We start from the raw sequence: 27,408 nt of genomic DNA, 5'->3' as shown, positions 1-27,408 counted from the left end.
CCCATACTTTATCCACAATGGAAAAACGACGCACCAAAGACAGAGAAGTCGGGTTGTGATGGTCACCAAGCTCATTCTGGGAAAAGATATCCTTATCAACCCATCCTATTGCCGAGATTTGGCCATTTATGACAAATGGACAATTCTTCTTTTTAAAAGTTTTAAAAAATAAGTTGCATGGTAAGAAATATAAGACTCGGAAAAATCTTTTAGCTCCAGTGAAAAGAACGCTTCGGGGGATGTCACGTGACCGCCAGGATCACGTGATACGCGCATGGGCAGAACGGTTGTTGATGTGCATTAAAATCGGAGAGGACTACTTTAGAAAATATTAAACACCGAAATCTAATTTTATTTCTTTTATAAAAGTTATTCAATTAGTTCGCGAACTTTCTGATCACCCCTCGTACTCTAGTTTTGTTTCCAAAAGCCAACACAAGTGTGTTTAATCCATCTCTTACTACTTCCTCTAAATCTCTGGTAGATGACGCGCTTGCTATTTAAGTGAAAAACAAATGTGGAAGATATCATTTGCTAGGCGTGCACCTAGAGTGCACTTGGTGATGTACGGAATCCAATTCATGTTATGATTTCTTTGCAAATTACTTACTATTTTCAAGGTAAGGAAACTTATGTTCTAAAGATTTTAGGTAATAGGAGTATGATAATATTTAAAAGTTGTCGCTGTTTATTTTTAGCAATTGCTTGTTTCAAAGAAAGATTTATGAGTGTAAAATTAATCTTAAATTTCGTTTTAAATTACAAGTAACTACATGTGTAAAAGGAATTTTATATTTGTCTCAATAGTGGAGTTATACTAAGTTAGAATTACAAATACAAGCACATGCATTACATCAAATTATGATAATAAGTTGATGAAGGATTCCTAATTATCGTATTGTTTGTTCTAAAAGTACAATCATTACATGTAATTGCAATAAATCAATTGATGTCCAAAGGATAGGAAAGTTTGTGCCCTTCGTTTTCGGAGGTAAAAAGTGTCTCAAATTTGACGAAATTTCGTCCAAATCAAGAATTTTTGGTAAAATATTCTTATTTGTCACCTTGTGGTCTCTCTGTACGATATGAATAAAAATTATTGCTGGTTATACATCTTATAGATTAAGTATCATATCAAGTTCTAATATATTGTATCATATAAGGGACCAAATTTACATACATTGTCTTTTGAAGTGTTTACATTTGTGGTGATACTAAAACCCATCATACATAGTGCCAGACTTTGACCTAGAAACTTCACTACGCATCATTTTTTCAACACTGTTCAAATTAAGGTTAACGTGTTTATTTTTAAGAAAAATATTTTACGCACATTTAAAAATACGCACAAGGAATATGTTATCATAGTTTTGAGCTGAGATACAATATTAGCAAAATGGAATAAATCTTTTAAAGTTCATGTTTACAGTGTATAAAAAAGATATGAACTTCATTAACATAATTTTACTGTCATTAAAGTAAAATATAACGTTACTCATAAAACGTTATTGGTTACAATAAAAGGTACATAATTTGACTTTTAAAAATACTTTGTTATATTTTATTATAAAATTTTGCTTAATTATGATACATGTAACTTTAATGCTTCATCGATTTACTCTGAGACTTTTTCGGAGATTTATATCCCTAACATCCTAATGTGGCAGAGTGATATTTATTTAAAATAATTTTTCGATTTTTTCTCAAGAACTATTTGAGCCATTATTTACTATATGTCATACTTGCTGGTAGCCAATTCGTGTTTTGGTTTTCATTCATGAATTTCTACTCATAAAATTTTATTGGCCAGTAAAGTTGTACCCCCAGTAAATCTTGTTTAACCGGTTTTCCTTCTGTAAATACTGAGGCACTGGCTCATTCCTGTCAGTGCGGGAAATGTAACTTTACTCTTACAAATTACCAGCTGCCCGTTGTCACCACTTAAAAGGTAAATTTTCTTTTATTAATTTTGTTGTAATTTATTTATTAAGTCCAAGTTATAAGCTTAAGTATTTTTCATATTTTTGAAAGAAACGTTTTTTTTAACTTTGAAAATACCACTTTTGGACTAAGTCATTTTAAATTTTCTTATTTTTGAAATGAAAAATAAAAGGAAATAAAAGTTTTGAAATGAATAGGAAATAAAAGTATTTTGTTTCAGTGTATTAATTTCAATGTCTATGTGTATTATGATATTGGATTATTTGTTTGTATTTGTACATATTTCAGGTCTGCCATTGCTTTTTCATTTTCCAAATAAATTTATAAAACCTGCGTTTTCCTTCTCCAATTGGTTATACTTATAAAACTATATTAATTTAGATATCCCGAAAAATAATTTAATATGTTTTTATTTTACAGTAAAATAAAGTAGAATACTTTGATACATCATTGCAGAATTTTTTTTAGTCATTAAAATGTATGATACTTTATTTTTTCTTTGTTCTACTCTAATAAATATAGTTTATATTTTCAAATATGGAAAAATTGAGATTTTTTATCAACACCTGTGCAGTTTTGCTCTCTCAAAAATGCACATGTATTTTCAAATTATTATAAAAGCCCAGGAACTAACAATTTACTTTTCATTTTCTTCTCTCTCGGTAATCGATTTTTAAGGTAGTACGATCCACAGGCTCTTCAAATCAGAGGTTAAATAATTGAAAATGCTTAAAAATAAGTCTCCGAGTTCCCAAAGAAATGTGTATTTACTTCAATGGTATATCTTCAAGTTCATTTTTAATAGTTTAATCATATTATGTAAGAAAAACTAAAAAAAAAATCCAAAATGTATTTTCAAGAAAAGAGAATAAAAGCAACAACTTTGCATTTATTTGAAAATTGTTCATCAAGTACATTTTTTGACGAAATGGCGTATGCCTATTTACGAGTCGTGTTCAGTTTTAATATAATTTACATGACACTTTTTACATTGCACTAATAACAATACTTCTCTCAGGAAACCTATCATAAACCCCCAAACTCAAATGATATTGATTGATTGGTTGTTGTATAACGTCCCATTCGAGAATTTTTCACTCATATTGAGACGTCACCATATGCCGGTGAAGGACTTCAAATTTAGACCTATATTTGGCACTCAGGTCCATCGAGCAGTGATGGTTCTTTTTTGTGCCACCTGTGACTTTCACTTGTAATGCTTGGCGCTTGGCGAAGGAGCATTCACTACCTATATGTTTACGACTTAGGTCTGACGCTGCGCGGCGAACGAGAATCGAACCCGGGCCTCCCGATCACGAAGCGAACGCACTACCACTGGGCTACCGTGACCGGTCCTCACGTGATACAGATAAGAAAGGGGAACTGAAAACGGATTTATATTCATTGATATCAAGACACACGCAAAAAATAGTATACTAACAATATGATTTGTAGAAGAGAAAAGGGGTTGGTAATCTATGAAATACAATGTGCTATAAGTAACAGAAAATTATCCATATTGTAAGAGGATAAATCAGTTTTAAATGGAATACGGATTTTATTCAAGGTAAGCAAGTTAACTAGTTCGAAGGAATTATCTTAAAGTCATATTGATAAGTATGGAGACACTAAGGAATAGCCCTACGTTAAACAAAAATATGTTTAATAAACCGCCTAACACTTACTCATAAAATTCGAAGATAATCCTGTAAGAGTTGATAAATTTAGAATATATGAAGCGGTATTTCAGAAGACTTTTCCCCCACATTTTAAAAAGTCCCAACCAAATATATGCATGAAAAGTATAATAACCCTTTAATTTTTTTTAAAGAAACCCTCGAGTTTTAGCAGGCAAATAGCCTATTCTTATGATATGAAATATGGTGTAAAGTTTGTGAATTTGCACTTAAACTTACACCAAATAATTTACGTAACTGTGAACTTCCAGCACATCAAAATTTGTTTGTAAACTTTTTTGATGCTGTTAAGTATTAGAATAAACACATCAAATAAACTAAATCTGACTTACTTAACATTTTCAGCATCATATCACTCCAAACAGAGCGCAAATATTAAATCTGGATGTTTTTTTAAAGCTACGCAATTAAAAAAAAATTTTTTTTTTAAATGATACATAAATTCTTAACAATGTCTTAAAATAAGTGTACAGTTTATATGTAAACAATATATAAATACCCATCTTTGAAAATAAAAATTCAAATTGATCTCCTGTGATAAAAGAGATGATTGTTCGGCTTTTAAAGGTGGTTGGTGGCCTAAGATAAATATGAGTTCTTTCAAGATTATCAGCATGTTCACCTGGGAAAGGATAGTTTTCAACAACTCTCTTCCTCCTTCAGTTTTGCCCTCTGCAAGTCAGTAAAGTTTTGCAGTACCATTGTATTCTTCTTAATACTGGAGTCCAACATCATCAACAGACGCCCATTTTGTCTTGTGGCTTCTAGCAATTCTTTAAGTGTATTCACCATTTCCTTCCTTAAATAGACTTCATCTTCTGTTTGGTTTCCTTGATTAGGAGTTTCAACTTCCTTCTCTCCTAGGATTTCACCAAAGTCTTGCTCTGAAGTTACATTATGTTGTTGTCCTGTAGTTGTAGGAATCTCCTGAGGAAAGACTCCTGGCAGGTAAGACACACTTTCATTCTCGTTCGTTCTGTCTAAAATCTGCTTGGTTTCTCCACTTTCCTGGGTGAGGTTTTCTTGCATTTTATCTTGTTCGACCTAAGATTTAAAAACCCAAAACAGTATAAATTTTCCCTGTTAATGTAATATGCAAAAATACATTGGCCTGAAATTTTAATGATTGTTTTTAAAATGTTAAAGGTTACAGATCAAAATACAAAATTTTATTATTTTACTCGAACTATTATCAACATTTTAAGTCTATAATGACATGTTTAACACTCAAGATCAGTGAAAATTTCTAACAAAAAATTGTTTATATACTAATATGTCTACATTGTATGAGTACAACTCGTGACCACAGAATAGGGCATGATAGTAAAGGACGTGTTTTATACAAGGTAACAGCTTAAATCTGACCGTGAACTTATATTCTAAACCAGTTAAATGTGACTATAAACTTACATAAGACATATGTGATTGTAAAAGTACTTTAAATTTGTAAAATCTGACCATGAAATATGAAGATAACGAACAGTATTCAAGCTCAAAGTCCATTTAAAAAATATAATTTTGGGATAGAGCAAACACGGACCTCCAAAAAAATCAGAGGCTGGATCAGGTGTAATGGAGGAGTAAGCATCCCCTGCCGACCGGTCACACCCGCCGTTTACGTGCTCCTTTTCAAAATCCGTAGAAATTTAAGTGTGTAAATAATGGTCTAATGTTTGCATTGTAACGGCATACATGTTTTCCTCCTCCTATGAAGAGAGTGTATGAGACAATCAAAATCTAATGAACCAAAAGACGCACAAAATCAGTGATATTTGGATCTGAAAACCGAGAATAGTAAAAGAAAATATTAGCCAAATTTTGAACCAAAAATGAATTTCTTCTACAACAAATAGAGATAATCAAATTCCAATCAAATCTGAAAATGTTTTATTTGAATTTTATTTTTTGAGGATATATTGACTGCAGCATTGTAATGGTGAGATGCAAACTGTGTTCTGAGTGTTGGATTAGACCTGAGCCAAATTTCGACCTGAAAATGCATTTCAAATCAAATCTGGAAATGTTTCAATTTTAATTATTTTCTATGGAAATATTAACTGCAGCAGTGTAGTGACTATGGAGCAATCTGTTTTCTGGGTGGTGGATTTAATATAAGCTGTACTTCAATGTTAAAATGGATTCTTCTCCAGGGACTGGTGTTTCCGAAATTTAAATCAAATGAGAAATTGTGTCATTTATATTCAAATTTTGTGAAAATTGAGTTTTGAGTATTGAAATAATGTGCATTATTTATGGATTTAAAAGCGTAAAATGAGGTGGGTTCTGTGCAGATATTTTGCTCTGGATTAACTTAGATCTCCGGGTCCTTTTTCTATTTACATGTAAATTAAATCGTATCTAATGCATTTTTTCCCTCTTGGGCACATTTCAAAGTTTACCTGTAACTCTCCATTCTGTTTGTTTTCACTGTCCATTCTTTTTGAAAAAACTGTCCATTCTTAAAACGAATGGACAGTTTTCCAAAAAGAATGGACACTTGCAGGTAACTTAATGGATTGTTTTGGAAGTTAGCTCAAGATTAAGCTATAGAATGGACAACACAAACAAAAGGTTTACGTCACAGTCATGTTTTAACAAAATATTTAAAAACGTCAATTAGCATTTGACCTATTGAAAGATTGTAGTTGCTGATAAGGTCATTGTATTGAGAATAGAACCTGCGAAATGATGACTTCAAACGAGACTGTTGATATCCGTGGAATACTATTTACCATGAAATACAATCAGACAAGTGAAACTTTACCATTGAATACTATCCGACAATTTAAATTTTATTATGAACTACGTACCATTACACTAGTTAAATCTGACCATGGACTACCAATAGAATAGTTAGATATAATTGTAAACTTACATCAAGTAAGTCTTGTTGCTGCATACAGATCTGCATCGTCATTTTACTAGAATAAAAACGAAACAAAAGGCTAAAAAAGTTTGCTAATGAAATTTGAAGTTGATAAATGAAATATTTAAATATAATAATAACTAAATCTTATTTGGAATCCAGAAAAAAAATTCAGCATCTTTTTTCAGGCGAGCACATTGAATGACCAAAAATGAATACATACATGTGTGTTCATTTAATTGCAACACAAGTGTACGATGTTTAATATTCAAGAGCGTTCGTTCCTCTTTATGTGCAACATTTTCAATTAATTAATATTGATGTTCCTCTTCTGGATTTGATACTGAAATCTGGATTATAATCATTGATTCAGTCTGGATCACTAACCTGATGTTTTCTAATTGTGACTTAGACCAATACTTGGAGGAAAGGCTCACTCGCAGGTTTAAGGAATTCAGACTTTCTTTAAATTCTGACTTTCTCTCTTCCATCTCCTACAAAGAGTCTTTATGTTATCAAAAGCAAACTTTAACTAACAAGCATTCTGAGAGTACTGTACAAGTAATTCTTGTCCCCTACCAGCAAGTGTAATCTGGTTTCCCTCAAAAATTAAAAAGGCCACAATTCCGTAAAAAATTATTGAAGCAGAAAGAAATGCAAACCTGCTCTGTCACTCGTCATGGTACACTCACATACCGGAAGGCAGCTCAATAACTATAAGCGTTAAGAAAAAATGTGTGGAAAACCAAGTGGGACAGACTAGCAGACAGACAGACAGAGAGACAGACAGACGAGGAGAAAACATAGAGTCCATTCCGGTTTCACCGGTAGGGGACTGAACTAATAAGACAGTCATATTTCATAAATATACAGTCCAATCATGTATGTGGGAATTCTGTGTAGCTCTTTCAATTTAGTCAAAGCACTGTTTAACGGTGTCATCAATTATGAAAGTTGTCTTCTAAATCTGTACGTCTAATTCTCGTTTCTCTGTCACTTAATACTTAATACATGTAATACCCTTACGTTTCTGAGTTGGTCCAGACTTTATTATTGTACAAGGTCTTTTCTTTAAATTGGAATGAATCCATCATATCATTATTGTGTTTTCGAAATTGCAATATCTTTGTTAAGTATGATTCAGTTTCATTCTACAATACTTGATTTTGTTTCATGTCTGCTTGAAATAAAACAAGAATAAAAGTATGCCTGTTTAGATGTTAAAACGTTGTATTTTTGTGCGGAAGGTTTTGTGATCAACTCTTGCCGGTTTTGACCTTAAAGAATTCATTATAGGTAGGGACTGTTCTTTCACTATATTTTCGACAAAAGCAATTAGGTGAAATGTCTTTCTAAAGAAATTTCCTAGCAGATGTTGGCACAATGAAGCCCCCCTCCTCCCCCCCCCCCTTTGATAACATCGTATACTCTAAATTTGGCACTGTGCTATAACCGATAAATGTCCTATTTTTGGTGAAAGATTCTGTATGGACGTAACGCGCAGCATTCAATCCATCAATCACTCACTGTGTCTATTAGTTCGACTGATGGGTCATTCCCGGAGCCGTCGAAGAGGACGGCATTTTCAACTTGGTCCCCTTTATCCTCAACCTCCTCCACAGGCAAGGTTTCCACGCTGGACGGCTCTGACAACAACATAATTCAGTTTGGTATCAATACCTTAGAACACTTAAGCAACACGATTTTTACATGTGATTGCAATATGATTCATCAGCAGCAAATTTAAGGTTTATATTTTTCAGATAAAAAAATTACTCTCGAAATACATTGAATGGATGTCTATCATTCATTCTACTGGCACCCTCTACACATGATGATTTACATATATTACATGTAAATCTACATGTATCTACTCACTGTCATAACCCTGAGGCTCACCCTCCACACACGGACCCTTTATGCCGCTTTTCCATGACTTTAAACTGTCATTTTTTACCGCCCAACGACCAGAAGGGGGCTGCAGTTGGTTGTCAGATTCCCTTGAACTAGAGATATCCCTGCCCATCTGGAAACAAATAGCCAGTCATTATAGGTAACAAAGGTCATTCCTCCCTAAGAACGTTTACCCTAGAAGCACTCATTTAAGTCTAATTCTTAGTCCTCATCTAAAGTGATATTCCGGACTCTGAAAGAGCCTCTGCATGGTCAAAATCTCTTTATCAGTGGTAACATACGTATCTTTCCTCATCTACTGACTCTTCCCCATATAACCTTTGTGAAACATTCACTTAGAGCCAATAAGCATATCTTCGTTACACTAATTAAAGCCCGAAAAATATATCATTTTTATTGATTTGGTGATTATATTTCTTTTTGCTGATTTAACAATGACACATGTAGGCCATTATCACTGTAATTTTGACCACGTTGACCAATCTTTCTTGTAGTTTACCTGCCTTGTTATCCCTTTCCTCACCTTTGCCTGGATCCAATCGGGTAGTCCGGTAATTGTGCTGTTGAAGTCGGGCAGTTCCTCCTTTCTGTCAGCCTGTATATCTGTCTGGATACTAGGAGAATCTTTATTTTCCTCTGTTTGTACCTCTTCCTGGACTTTTGGTTTAGCTACCTGTACACCAGGGCTCAAAACAGCTTCTTCTAGAGCTTTTTCTAGCGAGAGAGGGGCAGGATCAGCTATCCCGTAAGTCCGATTCCAACACGATCCGTGATTCCTAATATTTCACCTCAGTTTAGTTCATTATGTGTTTTATAACATAATTCAAAGGATAAAAAGAAAAGTCATAAACAGAGGAAGCAAAGAATAGTTCGATGGATAAAGAATATTGTACATTTAACTGTTCAATATCATCAAATAGGCAAAACGCCGATAACGATATGTATGCAACAGAGATACAATCTGTTAACATTTATTTTTATTTATTACTATTTTCATTTACTACTAGTTATGTTTGCACATCTGCATTAATATTCTAGTGTGTACATATTGATTGTTTGCAAAAGACATTAATATAGGTTTTTACTGTTTGAAAAATGATTATGTTTTTTGTAAAAATCTCGATGGCCATAATAATTTCATTTCCTTTCCTGACGAATAGATATGTGAGTGAAACCCTCATTAGCTCCCAAATCTTAACTCAAGTTTTTTTCTCCAATAGCTGATTGGAAAAATATTCTTAAATCGAAATTGTGTTGTTATCAAGAAATTCTACATATTCCTCTGTATAACTTTGAATCGCATGAAAAATTCTCCCACCTGTTGATTTCCGTGTTGATGGCCTCATAAGGAAGTCTCCCCATCTCCTCCAGACGGCCTCGCATTGATTCGGTCAGTTCAGGGGACAGTCTCCAGACAAAGATACAGCCATCGCTGGATACGGACACCAAACGCTTCAGGTCAGGCATAAATTTTACACCATTGATCTGCTCCGAATGGCCGATCATGGTGGCCAAAATTTCGCCAGACTTAAAGTCCAGTAAACAAAGACTTTTATCCGAACAACAAGTGACCACGTACTGACCGGACGGGTCTAACTGAAGCTTTAATAGCACCCCTTTAATTCCAACTGCTCCTTTGTAACACTGTATTTGCTTCACTGTTTCAATGTTGTATACTCTACAAAAGGTAAATTTATCCACATATTATATAATGAATTGAATATTTTTTTATTGAATTCGAATGTTTGCATTGAATTGTACATTGATTATGTTATTTATTTAATATTTATAAATTTAAATTTTTTGTTATAAACAGAAATTCTTTATAATACAGCAATACCAAATAGGCATTGTGACGTCATGCTAGCCAGGTACAGTTTATTTAACTGGTTGACCGTTCTTAACTATTTTATTGCTGTAAATATACTTTTTCCGTGGGGTCATAATTCCGTGGAATATCAATTTTGAATCAATCCGCTAGTAGAAAAATACTTGGATTTCTTGAATTGCTATTGAACACATTAGATGTATTTTAGGTACACTCTGACAAATTTCTGTGGAAAGTTTTTGATCTCGTACATAGATAAATTTATCCCACTTAAGGTCAAGATCTAGTAATTGAGTTCAGACTATCTTTTTTAAGCTATATCCATTATGACATCATAATTGATTTAAACTTTTTTTCCCGTTTTTTATGGCTGTAATAGAATTATATAGGAAATGAAGCATTTTCATGGAATTCAATATGAAATCATGTCAAAAGTAACCCCGATACCTATATTCAATTAAATATCATTTTAAAGTAGAGGTCAAGAAGATGCGAAAAACCGTTTTAAGAGAGACTGTGGGCAAAATTGATACATTTCCTTTTTCTTAGATGGAAAAACTCTGGAATTTATACCTGACTTTCTTCATTTTACAATGAAAATGACAGTTTAAAACATGTTTTTTCATTTAGTTTACCTAAAAAATTATGTCCCGAAACACCTTATTTTACCAAGCTACATTTGTAAAGGACCATTAAAAGAACTCGCCCATCAAATTTGAAAAATGTGTAGGCACCTTTCATTTACTAGATCTTGACCTTAAGAAAAAGTCTACAGTATCTTGCACTAAATGAAAACATATTTAATGAAAGATTGTATATAATATATATATGTATATCCAACCCATCGAGATAAACAAAAACGGTGTATAACGTCATATAAAATGTTCACCAAACAGTCATACATATCCGTTAATCCCATTAATCCCATTTCTTACATCAAAGGGAAGATCACTGTAATATAGAAGGTTAGGATTACGAACAGTGATCAATCTCAAAAATCTAGTAGAGAATATGAATCGTGAGACGGACTCCTAGGAACACCAGAGATAGAATCAGGTGCCTAGGAGGAGAAGACGTCCCTTACACATAAGTACCGTAGAATTAGAACTCTACAGTGAGCAGTGTTCAGAACTTCCTTTATTCACAGAGATAGAGAAAGCAACTTTCAGATAACTAGAATTTATACAATTTATATGTGTGGTGCAAAAAATGTAGCTTAGATTACAATATTTCATTTAATTGGCATCAAACATCAAATATTTATGCTTGTTTTCCTTACGTAGTGATAAGGTTAGCATTTCGTTCAAGATCGGTGTGTTACCTAAAGGATAAAAACAATTGAACGCGCTCCTAGAAGATGCCAACGGATGTTTTACGTACTTTTAAAAGAACAGGGAGCACGAACTTCCACTGACCCATAAATTTTGGAATTTATTGAAAGTTAATGCAGATTACCTGATGTTTCGGTCTTGACATGCGGTTGCCATATGTTTTTGTGTGGGTTCTATATCTATGTCATACAATGTATTGGTGCCTACAACATGTTGTTGTTTAGAAATTTCAAACTGACTCTCTGGAGACTGCAACAGAAATAAAAGCATGAAAACCACGGTGACTTAATGGTATTCCAACAAAAAACTATACTACTCTTCAGCCAACTTCAAACTTCAATAAATATTTTTTGAATACAATTTACACATGTAAAAAACCATTTTAATGTTATGCTGATAAAGGTGTACCTTATGTGCTTCTCGGAAGAGAACAGATTTGTCTGCACTGGAACTGAGCATCTTTATTTGTTCATCGTTCTCCGTAAATTTGATGGCAGTAACAGAGCTGGAATGGTCAGCGAGGGTTTGCATCAAATTGTAACTCTGATCCACGTCAAAGACGTGAATGAGACGATCTCTACTGCCAGACGCCATCAGCTTAGGACCTAATCAAAGAAAACTATCATTTATTTAAAAAATCCCTAACGATCAATACTGCCAGACGCCAACAACTTAGGACCTAATCAAAGAAAACTATCATTTTATTAAAAAAATCCCTAACGATCCTTACTGCCAAACGCCATCAGTTTAGGAAAGAAAACTATCATTTTATTAAAAAAAATCCCTAACGATCCCTACTGCCAGACGCCATCAGCTTAGGACCTAATCAAAGAAAACTATCATTTTATTTTTTTAAAAATCCCTAACGATCCCTACTGCCAGAAACCATCAGTGTAGGGCCTAAGAAATAAAAACTAATTTAAAAAAGAGCTTAATTAGTACTAATAATTTACATGGGGATCTATGTCACTTTGCTCTCTTTCGAGAGGATGCTCCAAGTTGCATAAAAAAGATTTTTTTTTTTCAAAAAGTAGACATTGTGAAAATACCATTTTCGTGTAAAATGATGAGAAACTGTCAAGAAAAAAAGATTCAATACCATGACATATTATTTTTAATAAAAGTAAATTTCAGAAGAATAAAGGAAGTCTTGTACAGCAAGCAAGGAAACCTATGTTTCATGTATTGAGTGAAGATAGAACATTATATTTGCTTGTTGATATTTTATAAAATTGTTTGATCAAATGACTGTTAGGTCTTTCCAGCCAAAGTGAGTCAAGCTTCCAGAAGAAAATGTATTTTTTGACACCCTTTATCCTTTCAAAGAATCAGAAGTTTGGGGTTATGAGAATAACAGTATAATTGAGTCATTGCATTTTGATTTCTGTAAATTCATAATGAAAGTTTTTAAAAATCTATTCTTATAATAGTATTGTATATGGTGACCTAGGCAGAGTAACTTTGAGTCTATAAATGCCAGGATGGTGAGCTTTTCGCGCTGACTTGTTTCTGGAAAAATGTTAAGATCTCTCGAATGCTATATTAAATTATTTATAATCTGGAAAAAGAAGTTGTTTTTCACTTAGAATGTTTGTTATATGCCTGAAATATATTGAATGAAAATGACTCTGTAAAGTTTTGAAATGATCACTTTGTATGAAGAATTGTTTGTTTATCTAGAAAAGTGAAAAATCAGTGTAAAGAAGCTTTTAGATAAGACTGGAAATTGAATATGTAAGTATTTAAATTAGAGAATTTATAAGGTAGGCTTTTGCTTAGAGAAAATTTGTCTTGTTACCATTGGAACCTGTTTACCGTTTAAGTAAGTTTAGATGTGTTAGTTACTTCTTAGATGTTATTTGTGGCAGGTTTCGTACTATCGGTAGATCAGATAAATTACTATAGCATGTGATCTTTGTGACAAAAGAGAAATAGGAGATGAAAAACACTAATCTTGGTTGCATTTTTTTCAATAATGGAAGAATATACATACCTGAAAATGTTAACAAACTGAAAAATATTGTTACTTTCTGGAACCTATTTAACAGTGATGATCAATTTACAAAAAAAATTTGTAAAATTGTAATGTCTTTGTTAAGTGTAACCTGATATTCCTTCCGCTATCTACCTCAAAAAAGTACCTTAATCGTACATGTATTAGTATTACTTTAACCCTTTGTGAATTGATTATTTTAATGAAATTTTATTGATACGAAAACAAAATTCTATAAAATCTAGCATATAGGATCAGACACCTCATTAAATTTATAAAATCTAATTTCTATCTCCAAGCATCTAAAAGGCCAACCCACCTGCAGTAAGATTTGAGTAATGGACACAAAGAATTTCTTGGTCGTGTGCCTCTATTTTAATAATTTCCTCCATATTTCTTAAATCATGCACCCTGGGAATAAAAAAAAATATCATTAGAATAAATATTACTTTTATTACTTTTTTACTTAATAATTTGCTGTATAAAGCTGTATTTGGTATTCCTTTTTTAAGCAATACCTGATATTTCCAATTCTATCCCCGGAAGCAAGATGGCGCCCATCAGGACTTATTCCGATGCATCGAATTCCAGATTTACCTTCATCTGCTAGAAGAAAAATAACAGTTCTTCTTAAAAGCGGAAGTGTGTAATAAATACAGAAGATAACTTTTATATTATAAGTTATATCCCTCAATATTCACTATGTTCTTGCATCACAATGTGCATGGATTATAATGGGTTATATAGCGCTTATTTGCTTAAACTGTGTGCAATTTAGGAAATAGATCTTAGAACGGATCTTTTTATATTTTCTACAACCGGTTTTATATTTTCGCTTTACTATGTTTTTTAAGAAGTAAAAAAGTTACTTAAACGCACAATCACAAGGTTTAATTTTGAATATTTCATGATTTTAAATTTTAAATGAAATTAAACTTCAATATAAGTTTGTCTTAGATAAAGTGTCTTAGCAAACCTGGTTTGCGAGAAACATTCTTCAGAAAGGTATGCGTTGGATCCACATAAACAATTTTCAGCAATTCCTAAAATTAATACGTGAAATCAAAATAATAAAATTTGATGATATGAGGGATGGTGATTTTACATACTTCATGATTAGAAAAGAGGAATATCTGCTCAAGAAGAAGAAATAAAAAGAGAAGAAAATAATAGTAATTCCGTGAAATACATGATTGTATATGAAAGTGACTACCTCCTTTTGATAACAATATGCACTCTTAGTTGGAATAGACATTTCGTTTACTTCAATAAATCCACTTACATTAGAATAGACATTCCGTTTACTACAGTTAATCCACTTACATTAGAGTAGACATTCCGTTTACTAGAGTAAATCCACTTACATTAGAATAGACATTCCGTTTACTACAATAAATCCACTTACATTAGAATAGACATTCCGTTTGCTACTTTCAGTTTCCATCATGTGTGGATCCAAATTCCAGATCCGAATCGTGTCATCCGAGGAACAAGTAATAAATGATCCCGATGGTAAAACTGGCTTCATGTCCTCTGTTATACCCGGGTAAACCTTCAGAAACAATTTTTTCTATTTATCTATTTTTCTCTTCTACTTTTGGCACAGAATCTCAGTGAAATGGTCCCGGCACCAGAAGAATAGAAGGTAAAATAAATCCCCACAATAGGGCCCAATAGCATTTTTAAAAATTAAAAAAAAAACCCAGATTATACAGATTATAATTTACTTTTTTTTAAAAAAAAAATCTTGTTTTATACAATACTTATCAACATGTCAAGACAGGAGACAGTAAGACAGACAGACAGACAGATAGATAGGCACTGACCTCCGACCCCCAGATGCCATTGCTGTGGTACAGGAAAGAGCAGATCTTGCTAATTTTCATGACGTCATGGACGTCCCACACATAAAGACTGTGGTCATTGTACACACAAGTCACCTGTAAACCAAAAGTAAAAAATAAATAAATAAATAAATAGATGTCTCAGTTGTTATCGTCATTCAATGTATCTTGTAATTTTTTCTTTATACTAGAGCTACTTTTAAGACCGCTGAACAGTTAATAAGTTATCAAATTTAAGATACAAATTGCTCAGCAATATGTAACAAAAAAAGTAAGAGGAGGAAAAAAGCACAAGAAACATTTTATTCATTCCAAAAGGTTGAAAAACTTAAATATCATAAATTAATGTTTGGTTAAGAGTGGATATTAAGATTGCTATCTTGGAATTTGTATCTAGCATCTATTAGCTGTCCCTGAGTATGGTCTATATTAGGATACACTGCATCATCCAGGAAAGGCAGCTCTTCATAAAGCCTACGTAGTCGACGTAGCCGATACGATCCTGAAAGCACTCCAGTTCTGTGTTAAGGATTATTCTCAAAACGAAAAAAGATCCCTTACTGCTCAAAGGCTGTAAGTGCAGAGTACAGATCTAAATTTGCATCCCTTCACCAGCAAGTGGTGGCGTCTCAATATGAGTCAACAATTTTCGAAGGAACGGTAAAACAAACAAACAAACAAAAAGATTGAATCCCTGTTTCCTTTACATTGTATAAAAACCAGTTTTGATTTAGATACAGACAGGGAGGTAAATTACTCTACACCTCAGATCAGTATAAAAATAAAACAGATATTATGAAAAAATCTAATGTTCTATTCATTAAGTTATATTCTAAAAACATGACCGGTACTATTACCAGACTACTCAGCTGTTTACCTTTCGGTGTACATCGTCGTAGCTGATAGCAACAGTGTCTGGGAACCTAGCATCCTCTGTTTGAAAATTCAGGTGACTGAAAAAACGAAACGACAAATGCAGTATTCAAACATGTTTTATTGTATTCATCTATGTGGACTTAGTCATTCATCTTTGAACAACAGAAAAGTAGTTACTTAAAAATATAAGCATTCTTAAAATTGTACACATATTTACTCTTCAAGAAAATATAGGTCATTTATAGCATCAGAAACTAAATGTATACAAAGCAATAGGCAACATTTATCAACATACACTGTAATATTAAACAAATTCAACTTCAACTTCAATAACAGAATCTCCTTTTTAATAAAACTCTATGCACTAAAACTTTCATCTGAACGCTTCAACAAGAATATCAACTGTCTCATTTAAAGTCATAATTTCGTAAAGTCTATGGTCGATGCGGTGACTTTGTCAGCAAATGCAATCTATTATTTAGTCAAATGCTGACTGACGTTTTTCATACTAACTTTTAGGTCATTATTTACACACTGAATTGTCGACGGATTTTCCCGTTATTTCCCGATCATGACAAGGAGCACACAGCGGGTGTGACCGGTCGGCAGGGGATGCTCACTCCTCCACGGCACCTGATCCCATCTCTGATGTTTTAGAGGTCCGTGTTTGCTATGCTCCTGATTTGTATTGTTTGAATAAACTTTTGAGCTTGAGTACTGTTCGTTATCTCCATATATTTCATCCGGAAATACAGTAGTATACACAAATTTAAATTGTACCTGGATTTGTATTCCAGTTTGCAAATATATTGTATTAAATCGTGACTTCTTGAGTTGTAAACTTAACAAACAACAAAGTGTTTATAATTACAAAATAAATAAATAAAAATGACTCTTGACTTTCTTTCAAGAGCGATAAACCTAACATGTAAAATCAATTTTTTTTCCTTTGTAAAATTATCTTCCGTTATTTCCCGATCATGACAAGGAGCACATGGCGGGTGTGACCGGTCGGCAGGGGATGCTCACTCCTCCATGGCACCTGATCCCACCTCTGATGTTTGGAGGTCCGTGTTTGCTCTGCTCCTATTTTGTATTGTTTGATGGACCTTTGAGCTTGAATACTGTTTGTTATCTCCATATATTTCATTCAACAACAATTTACATCATTTTTAGCCCAAATATTTTAGTATGTATAACTAAATTCGCTTAAATTTTATTTAGTCTCCAAAATCTATATAAAAAATTGTCAAAATAACAGAAAAATACCTGGAACTAAAATTCCCTTAATATACATGTTTTATACCCAGGACTGATGTTCACCTGATATTTGTGTATCATTCCTGGGACCTGAGATCCTCCTCATATACAATAATCAAAATTGGGACTGATGTTCCCCTGATAATAAATATGTATCATACCTGTGACTGGGATGTAAAGCAACATCGACCCCCAGCCAGTGTGGATGCGGCATTGTAGCTACATACTGCAGATTGGCATCAAATATCCGGATCACACCGTCAGCACAGCCAACAAATATGTGGTCCTTACCAGCAGAGATACAATAAGCAGCGGTGGCCTGGAAAAGGAAGACAACCCAAAAATCAAAAATTTTGATAAAAAATTTAGAAAAAAAAATTAAATAATCACAAGTTTAAAAATGCTTCAATTGTCAATGGACTTGTATTTCATATTAAAGTCACAAAATCTTAGTGTTAATAAATATTTCTAAATCCAAATATTTGCATTTTTAGTGGTATTTATTTTGAATTCGTCAGAATATGTAAAATCCTTAAGAAGTGCTAAGGCTGTGTACAGATTCATTGGAAATATATACGATTAAGGAGAAAAAAATCAAAACCTTGTCCTCGATGCAAAAAAGTTTATACATGTATATATTGAGGGTATTTCCTGATTATCCAAGATCAAATCAATATCACGAGCTGAAAAAGTTCTGACTATAAACGATAAAGTGGTAGTTCCGATAAAAACGATAAAGTGGTAGTTCCTTCAAGACGAAATTAATAAATGAAAAAATATGTCAAAAATTTGACTAAAAGATATTCACACAAAATCACAGTTACTTGGGAAGTAAAGTGTAGTGGAAAGGAGATAGAGGAGGGTTAAGCCCTGAAGAGCTCACTAAATTGAACATGACGAACAGTATTCAAGCTCAAAGTCCATTAAAACAATACAAATCGATAGCAGAGCAAACATGGACCTCCAAAATCAGATGTGGGATCAGGTGCAATGGAGGAGTGAGCATCCCCTGCTGACCGGTTACACCAGCTGTGTGCTCCTTGTCATCATCGGGAAACAACGAAAAAATCCGTTGACAATTCAATGTGTAAATAATGGCCAAACAATTAATTCGAAAAACGTCAGTCAGCATATGACTTAATGATAGATTGTATTTGCTGACTAGGTCATTGTATCGACCATAGAACATACGAAGGATGACTTTAAAGGACTTCAGAGTACAGAATGTCTTTTAACAGAATACCTTTGCAAATGACCAATGAAAAGGTTCCATTTTTATTGAAAAAGCAGCTGTCAATGATGTCAAAAAGCTTGGACTTTAATTTATCGTTTGGAATGGTTGTATACAGAGTTAAAACGTCGTAAGTTTTTATGTTATTGATTTTGGTAAACTTTTGTGATTTCAAATTTTTCCAAAAGTTCCTTGAAATTTTTAAGCATCAACGTCCGATTTACACCACTTCTCGAATATATTGTTGCACAATACTCCTAAAGTTTCTCCTTCACTGCTGTAAATATTTTAGTGAGGGGTAAAGAAAGAGGGTTGGTAGAACATTTACTGGAACCCGCTATGTATCTTTGTTTGTAAGGATTTTTATGCAGTTTTGGAATCCAATATAAATATGGTGATTCAAATTCATTTTGGTTGTTGGGAATATTAAAAATATTAAAAACTGACACAGGATTTTGAATAATTTCCTCCTTATATAGGGAGCTATGGGTGTAAGTTGGAAATATCGCCAGTTATGAGCTACCTCACCTCCATCCCTTACTTTTTTTGAAGCTAGAAAAGAAAATCAAACTAACGAAGAAACTGTTTTTCATATAGCTGACCCTGAAATTAATGAGACTTGACCTACTTGCACCTCCACAAACTTGTCCAACTCTCGTTTCTCGTTGAACTGACACAGTAAGCCTGACTGAGTTATGGCGTACACTGTGTGACCACAGCTGACGTCACAGTAAAAGTTGTTTAGGTGGGAACGAAGGATTCCACTGCTTCCCTGAAGAGGCACCACCTGATTAATCTACCAAAACAAGAGGTTTCTTATTTCTAGGGAATGTGGCACCTGTCATTCAGAAAACGTGCTCTCTCTCTCTCTCTCTCTCTCTCTCTCTCTCTCTCTTAAGATTTTCTGCAATTTGATATATTCTTTGTAATTCATTTTACCTTCTTATTTTGATGTATACACTTGCTGATCTCCATTTACTTCCATCCCATCCCACAGACTATAAAATCTTAATTTTACTTTAACAAGTGCTATTTTTAGTCTTTTCCATATTATCTTGGTTCCTATAATGATGTTAAACCTAGTTTTTGACATATTGTTACCTTTAATTTAGTGTCCTTTAAATACCAAAACTTTACATGACGGTGCCCAACAGTCACGAACACGGAACCATCTTTTGAGAAAGCCATGGAATTCACCTAAATATAGAAGTTTATTTGTTGTCATATTACAGAAATATGTTTACAAAAGATGTGATTTCCCTTTAAGATTCCTTTGAGAGAAAGAAATTTTCAAGTTCACATCCTCATGAGCCGCAGCGCATGAATAATGTTACAGCCTCACAGAAATACGTTAAGCTAATATGAGGAAATGTATTCTATGCACATTTGTTTCTGTGTGGTTTGAATGAAATAAATGAATAGTTGGAATGTAAATATAACAGTATTTCAGTTTTACAATTTAATAAGGATATGATTGATTGATTGATTGATTGTATATTGTTTTACGTCCCATTCCAGAATTTTTCACTCATATAGAGACATCACCATATACCAGGAAAGGGGCTTCAAATTCTGACCTTTACTCGGCACTGAGGGCCATTGAGCAGTGAGGGATTTTAATCGTGCCAACGCCTGCCGTGACACGAGACCTCGGTTTTTAAGGTCTCATCCGAAGAACCCGCAACTTTCACTTCAAAGTGCTGATCGCATGGCGAAGGAACAGTTGCTACCCTTTTTTTTTATCGACTTAGATCAGTCGCGGCCGAGATACGAATTCACTACCTTCCGATCACGGAGCGAGCGCTCCTAATAAGGATATGACCTGAAACTTTGCAGTATCCATATTTCAAGAAGCACATCATGGATAAAATGTCACACAAAAAACGTATTTTTGGTAAAAACAAGATTGCTTAAAGACAGGTTATACAAACACTATATTTATTTAGGTCAAGAAAATAACAAATAAATATATGCTTTGTAAATAAAATGAATTAGCTTAGGCTGATGAAATCTCATTTTTCATTCAAAGTTTCTTAAAAATATGTTCTATGAAAGTGAAAAAAGCATAGATTTTTAAGGGCAATTGCAAAAAGGGAGAAATTTGAATATCACAGAAAGTTTATAATTTTTTTATATTTAAGAGATTTGGTATATGCTTTTTACAGCTAAAATAAGTCAAAAAGTATATTCCGATCCATGCATCCATTTTTCCTTGTAGCACCTGTCCTTAAAGGATTACATGTACATGACATATATACCTTGCTAATGATTTTATTGGATGCCACTTGAATCTTTTTCTTCCAGTTCCAGACATTGACCATCATGTCATGTTCTGATCCAATAGACACCACGTAATTTTCAGTGGGGGAAAATTTCTGAAGTGTAGAACATATCAAGAAAAACCTGTTGAAAAGTTCGAAGTTTATAACTATTGTTCTTGTTTCTTAAATTCGTCAATTTCATTATTAATTCTATTGTTCTTCATATTTTGCTGAAAAGAAAACTTTTAAGGCAAATAATCTTAAAATATTATCAAAAATATTCTCTCATGAATATTTTCTGTTATTTGTTAGGCATTCATACATTCTGTGTATTTTGAAGGAAGCTTGAATGGATTTTTTTTCACTTAATTTCTACAGAGACACCAAAGTTATGAGCATTTCTCGAGTTTATTGGCTAAACAAAATGTTTTTTATATAAAGTATGATTTTTTTTTATAGAACCTGAAGTATTTTATTCCAAACACTTAATTTACATACGATTTGCCTGAGCTCTTGTATAATTATAAATTGAAACGTTTATCATATAATTTAAATTTTTGCCTTAAGGATTGAATTTGTATTCTAATGAACATGAGTTTCTACATATCTACTTACAACACAAACAATTCCGAACTTGTGTCTATTGAACTCGGCCACCTGAGTTTTCTCTGCCACATCCCAGACTCGCACAGCTGGCTGGTTGCCACTCTGTAAAAAAAAAAAAGAAAGGTGGCTGCAATACATACAAACAAACTCCATTCAAAGATCATACAATATTTTGCTTATTGGTGATTAAGATATTTGATTTATTACTCAAAGAGAATAAAAAATACATCTGTATACTATTCAAGAAGAATACGATAAAGCAGCCTCTTCAGCTACAAAAATTAGCTTAACGTTACCTCCCCAGTAGCAAGGTGCTTGCCGTCATGAGAAAAAGCTACTGCTGTGATCGTTTTCCTAGATGTGTTGAATATGTAAGACTGCTTGTTGCTTCGGGGGTCAAATATAACCACCACACATCTGAAAATAAACATCAAATATTATTTAATACGTTAAGTCAGTTGTACCAACCAAGAGAATAGACAGAATGAGAGCTGCGTTATCAATCAATGGTATGACTGCAGACCGTACATAAGTATATTCTGGAAGGTGATTTTTTTCAAAAACTTTTATCAGACCCATTTTTATATTCACATGAAGCAGAACTTATTCAAATCCTTTTACATGAGAAGAAGAAATCGCTTGTTGTAGCTTTCAATTCGACATTTAGATATATCGACGACCTTATCAATTAACAATATTCATTTCCATTCTTACGTTGATTCGATATACTCGAAATAAAAGACACCACAGAAACATTTGTTTCTTACTTTTTTTTAGTAGAAAAAGACATTAATGGCACCTAACAACAAAACTTTATGATGAGCGTAATGACTTCAACTTTTCTATCGTCAACATCCCTTATTTATGGAACAATATGCCATTATCAAATGCATATGAAGTTTACGTCTCCCAATTGATTCGATACACAAGAGCATGATTTCTGCAACGCGGCAAGCTATTTAAGTTGATACAAGGATATCAACAGTCCCGTTTAAAAGTCAATATTTTGCAAACTCTATGGTCGATACAATGACCTTGTTAGTGTGATGTTTTGATCTATTCTATCAAACGTTTTAGTGACCATAATTAGAATCATAATGGAATAACCTGACACCCCTTTCTATTAGACTGTCTCAATAGTATAAATAAAAGAGATGATGAGAGGCTGTGTCATTACTGCTACAGCGGAGAAGGGAGTAGGTAATATTATTTTCTAGGATATAAACTTCTGGACCCATACAGTTGATCAGTGGCCCGAATAGAGCCGAAGCTGTTAAATTGTTTGGGATAAAGTTTGGCAAGTCATAAGCCAGAGGTCTGACAATTTGTCAGGAAGATCATAGGTAGTAGGGTTAGGGACCCGAATAGAGCCAACTTATCCTTGGTGCTTGTGCATCTACTAATTTAGTATTATTTTAAGAAGTTTAGGTGTACCTAGGTTGTACATGTAGCTAGTTGTTGTTTTTGATTCTTTCTTGATTTATACCCAAGGCAGGGATACTTATTAAATAATATAAATCTAATTGAAGATTGAGAAAAATTGTTTTCCATTTTTAAACAAAGTAAGCGTTGAGAACTCAATTACACATTACATTAGCAAATAAACCCCATCGTTAATTAGAATGTTGACTGACATTTTTCATACAAATTATCAGGCTATTATTTTCCCACTGCATTGTCTACGGATTTTTCCGTTTGCCCGATCATGACAAGAAGCATATGACGGGTGTGACTGGTCAACAGGGGATGCCTTCCTCCATGGCACCTGACCCCAACTCTGATGTTTTTAGAGGTCCGTGTTTGCTCTGTTTCAATTTGTCTTATTCCAATGGACTTTGACCTTGATTACTGTTCGTTATCTTCATATTTCATCAAAGAAATCATTAATTTATTCCGTAAAATTCGATTATAATGATTTTTACGGATCATCTGGCATAACTTATTATATCTCTCAATGCGCTGTATAATTGTTCGCACTAAATGAGTTTTATGGTTTTGTCTGAAAGTGTCCACATATTGATTTACTTTTACATACTTCAGTTTTTTTAGTTCCCATTCCCTCTGAATTATTATTTATCATTTCTGTTCAAAGCCAGTACTTTTCTAAAAATGATTCAGAATTAGGAGAGTAGGTACATGTGTGTATATTTAGTTTCTAGTAGTGGTAACAATTTTTCTTCTCCACTGGGCTTTGTGCCGTGAAAAACTAACATAAAATGTGAAGATAACGACCAGTAATCACGCCTTGGGTCAAACCAAACAATATAAAAAGAAAAGATCAGAGGTAGGATCAGGTATCGTGAAGGAGTAAACATTCCCTGTCGATCGGTCACACCGTTGTGAGCTCTTTTTCTCGATCAGAGAAACGGAGTAATACGTAGACAATCCAACAATTTTTTATAAAAAGATGAGTTAACAGGTTTTGATTGCAAACAAGGTCATTGTATTGAAAATAGAATTTGCGAATGTTGGCATTTAACTAGATTGTTGATACTCTTGTATCATCAACTTATTTATCAGTATTTTGCTTTGGTTAAGACATTGTTTATACCTAATCATCACGTTTATCTTATTGTTTTGTTTAATTGTTAGTTGCCATCAATCTCTTTCTCTAATTAACCATCCAAATAGGAAACAATTGTGTAAGGCTCTTTGGTGTCTTTTTAAGAGTTCAGTAGATATATCGAATAAACATAATATATGAAAATTGTTTTAAATTTAATAAACCTCTTCGATAAATCTTGTTGTCGAATTTAAGGCTTCCATAGCCCTAGCAAGAACATCACATGATGTTGCGCAATACTTCATCTAAAATCATGCTTAAATACTTGTGATTATACGGGTGACTGATATCTTTAAAGAACATTGATATCTTTTCACAAAAAACGAAACGTGAAGTTTTATCACTGGAGGTTTATTATATGCTTTCATTTAAACAAATAATCTTTCATATCTTTTTTTTTACATGTTAAAATACGGCCGAAGCCATTTCCTCCCATAAACATAAACCTTTTTTAACCTATTTAAATCTCTTTTCAGAATGTTTTGAACGAAAGATAACAACTTTTGATACGACATACCATTGAAAAACCACAACGAGATTTAAAATCTCTATTTTTTTTACGTCTGCGAGATGACAAGTTAAACTAGATATAAGACATAGTTTTATAAACTGTTGTCTAAATATTTCTGTGTACTTTACATTGTCTATATTCATACTTTTCTGCGCTATTTTTGCAAATTAGATTTTAATATCATCTGATCTGGCAGACTTTGCCTAATCAGCAATTCAATAAATGACATAGCAGGAGAATATTTTGTCAACCATATACAATCCAGGACCAATGACATAATACAGGTAATGATCTATAGATGTTTACAATTGCACACTTTAAAATTTAACTGGGTCAAACACTCAAAAGATAAAACATACATGAGGCTTTGCAATCATTTGTTCAGGGACAGGCCTCTTGCGAAACTAAATAGATGAACTTCAATTGTTCAGATTTAGACATTGTGTGGGGGTACACAATTTTAAAGAGATAAATCTGTAGTGTTGTAAGTGACTTTGTCTACGGTTAAGTATGTACTTGTTCATACTAAATTTGTCATAAAAAGTATAAAATATCGGTTTTTTCCCCTAATTGCGTTTCATTTTGTTTGATTGATTGCTTTTTTAAATTTATCTTTCAAGGTTCTACGAGATAGTTGTGAAAATTTTTATAAATAATCTTTCCTTTAAAAAGTGACGGTTGGATGGTGAATGGATGGATAGATCAAGAACTTAAAGCGGCAAGATTCAATAGAAACTCCCCCGCTATATAGTGATTCCTTATTTCTGGAAATGCTAGGAGATATGCCTATTAATTTTATGGCAATGATTATTATTTTTGTAATAATATAAATAAATAATTAAGATTTTCCATTAATTGTCAAATAAGATCATTTTTAGAGATATTTTTTATATCATTCAGGTCGAAAAATCTGAAAAAGTTGTCGGTTTACACATACTTTTTTTAAATCAATTTACAGTAAAACATGCTTAAAGCAAAAATGTAGGTGACAAACACTTTCGATTTATTGTAAAAGTTCAGAATAAATTTTAAAAGTACAGGAAATTTAAATAACTTCAAGTTACTTATCACAACTTGAGTATCTCTTACCCTCGTGGGTGTATGATTATCTTAATGTTTGCAAATGTACTTAAAAATACTGATTATATAAAACCAACAACGTAAACATTTAGCTTTGTAAAAAAAAAGAAAAACCTAGACCAGCAAATTGTATCTCAAAATGAGAATTCATCAAAAAGCAATTTATTCACGAGTTAAACAGTTTTTAACGTATACGGAAAGCGATTGATATTTTTACAAGCACATTTTTACATGAAATTTGAAGATCAAGCTCAAAAATCCAAATAAACAATTTAGATTGAGAGTAGAGCAATTAAGACACACAAGAAAACTTCAGAAATAGAATCAGGTATCATGAAGGAGTAAACATCTCCCGTCGACCGATCACACTCGCCCATTGTATTGGCCAGGTGAACTAAATTAATAAACTGTAATCAATTCATTACAAAAAATAATGGCCTAATAATTTGTTATTCAATGAAGTAGATCTGTGACATCGAATGGTTTGTCTAAGCACAAAACGATAATTCAAGGACAAAATCTTAAAAATAAATCGAAATCAACAGAAAATTCAGCAAATCAGTCACTTTCTTCAATGATTGGAAATACCAAAACACATGACAGTGAGTCATAAAACCATTATTTGTTTTTAAATCACTAGGTTTATATATTGAGTTACTTAAGATTGTAGGTCAGCTACAAAACTACTTTTTTGATTTATACAAGTTCACAAAAATATGAAGAAGGGAAAGTAAGGAATCAGGTGACATAGATGATTTAATATAGTAATACATATCTAACTAAAACAAAGTTATCACTAACTCTAATGGCAACCTTACTTTCACTTTCCGATGTTTGGTGGCAAAATGTGGGTTAACAAGTGGAAACTAGATATTTATTATAAACATTTTATTTTTTGACATTGCTTTCACCTGACCTAGACTTATATTAGAATCAAATTACCTATGTTGTGAAAAGCATAAAAAAACGAATCTTTTAATTTTCATACCCAGATATCTTGTAAGTGTTTTGACTATTTGATTTTTTGTCGATGCACACAATATATGATATAGGGAACATAAGGTTTATGTAAGGTAATATCAATTTTTGTAACAAATTTGCTATTTTTGTAAGAAAAATTAATACATATGGTATGCTGCAAGACAATCTAATCCCTTTTCTTATAACTTGTGTGCAATCTGACTAGATACCCACCCTGCAGGATAAGCGATGGTCCCTGTGTTGAGGTCACATGTCAAGGTCGCATTGGTGCTGACTGTCAGACCTAACACGCGCTCTAGGCTTACCTACAAAAATAAATACAATCCTTGTTTCACAGTACTTATGATCAAATTCTGAATTTAACCTACAAAAATTTAATCTGATCAATCTGTGGAAGGTAAAAAGAAACTCACAAAACTTCCAAATTGCAAAGTTGCAACTTTAGCATTAGTAATCAACCATAAAAATCTAAAGCTTAAATAACCAAACTATTATATTTCTGTTAAAATATTTCCTACATATAAAGTAACAAGGTAAAATAACTCTTTTTATCACTTATAGCAAAGGTATACCCCGGGGGTATAGATTGTGCTATCCACGCCTGGGAAAATTTTCAATCAATTTT

The 27,408-nt window shown here is 32.9% G+C and overlaps 2 protein-coding genes across 2 annotated transcripts in view; both read right to left on the bottom strand.

The window, feature by feature from the left end:
* Positions 1 to 4,173: 4,173 nt before the first annotated feature.
* Positions 4,174 to 8,163, bottom strand: LOC133178253 (uncharacterized). Its single transcript, XM_061312997.1, has 4 exons — positions 8,032 to 8,163; positions 6,892 to 6,998; positions 6,514 to 6,559; positions 4,174 to 4,682 (listed from the first exon to the last, which is right to left on the bottom strand). The coding sequence occupies exons 1-4, from the start codon at positions 8,161 to 8,163 to the stop codon at positions 4,278 to 4,280; spliced, it is 690 nt and encodes a 229-aa protein (XP_061168981.1). The 3' UTR covers positions 4,174 to 4,277.
* Positions 8,164 to 9,678: 1,515 nt separating this feature from the next.
* LOC133178252 (mitogen-activated protein kinase-binding protein 1-like) overlaps positions 9,679 to 27,408 on the bottom strand; it is an 89,441-nt gene continuing 71,711 nt past the window's right edge. The window contains exons 2-17 of the mRNA XM_061312996.1: positions 26,997 to 27,088; positions 21,945 to 22,065; positions 21,658 to 21,750; positions 21,040 to 21,156; positions 19,883 to 19,978; positions 19,410 to 19,577; positions 17,712 to 17,869; positions 16,292 to 16,367; positions 15,397 to 15,510; positions 14,976 to 15,122; positions 14,547 to 14,613; positions 14,089 to 14,176; positions 13,890 to 13,981; positions 11,986 to 12,182; positions 11,702 to 11,826; positions 9,679 to 10,096 (exon numbers count right to left, since the gene is read on the bottom strand). Of these exons, the coding sequence (XP_061168980.1) occupies positions 9,679 to 10,096; positions 11,702 to 11,826; positions 11,986 to 12,182; positions 13,890 to 13,981; positions 14,089 to 14,176; positions 14,547 to 14,613; positions 14,976 to 15,122; positions 15,397 to 15,510; positions 16,292 to 16,367; positions 17,712 to 17,869; positions 19,410 to 19,577; positions 19,883 to 19,978; positions 21,040 to 21,156; positions 21,658 to 21,750; positions 21,945 to 22,065; positions 26,997 to 27,088 (2,169 nt within the window). The remainder of the gene's footprint in view (positions 10,097 to 11,701; positions 11,827 to 11,985; positions 12,183 to 13,889; positions 13,982 to 14,088; positions 14,177 to 14,546; positions 14,614 to 14,975; positions 15,123 to 15,396; positions 15,511 to 16,291; positions 16,368 to 17,711; positions 17,870 to 19,409; positions 19,578 to 19,882; positions 19,979 to 21,039; positions 21,157 to 21,657; positions 21,751 to 21,944; positions 22,066 to 26,996; positions 27,089 to 27,408) is intronic.

The sequence above is a fragment of the Saccostrea echinata genome, unplaced genomic scaffold (assembly GCF_033153115.1).
Source record: "Saccostrea echinata isolate AGI-Se365-2 ecotype Australia unplaced genomic scaffold, CSIRO_AGI_Sech_v1 ptg000002l, whole genome shotgun sequence".
Taxonomy (NCBI): Eukaryota; Metazoa; Mollusca; class Bivalvia; order Ostreida; family Ostreidae; genus Saccostrea; species Saccostrea echinata.
Note: the sequence above shows the minus strand (reverse complement) of the source record. Positions and strands in the feature narration are given on the sequence as shown.

What these genes read in the sequence shown, in the direction of transcription:
- LOC133178253 (XM_061312997.1), bottom strand. Translation starts at nt 8,163, where the DNA reads ATGTTGTTGTCAGAGCCGTCCAGCGTGGAAACCTTGCCTGTGGAGGAG. An exon ending in CAGTCGAACTAATAGACACA is followed by an intron (nt 6,999 to 8,031) that starts GTGAGTGATTGA and finishes GACTCTTTGTAG; the next exon opens with GAGATGGAAGAGAGAAAGTC. An exon ending in AGCAACAAGACTTACTTGAT is followed by an intron (nt 4,683 to 6,513) that starts GTAAGTTTACAA and finishes TTTAAATCTTAG; the next exon opens with GTCGAACAAGATAAAATGCA.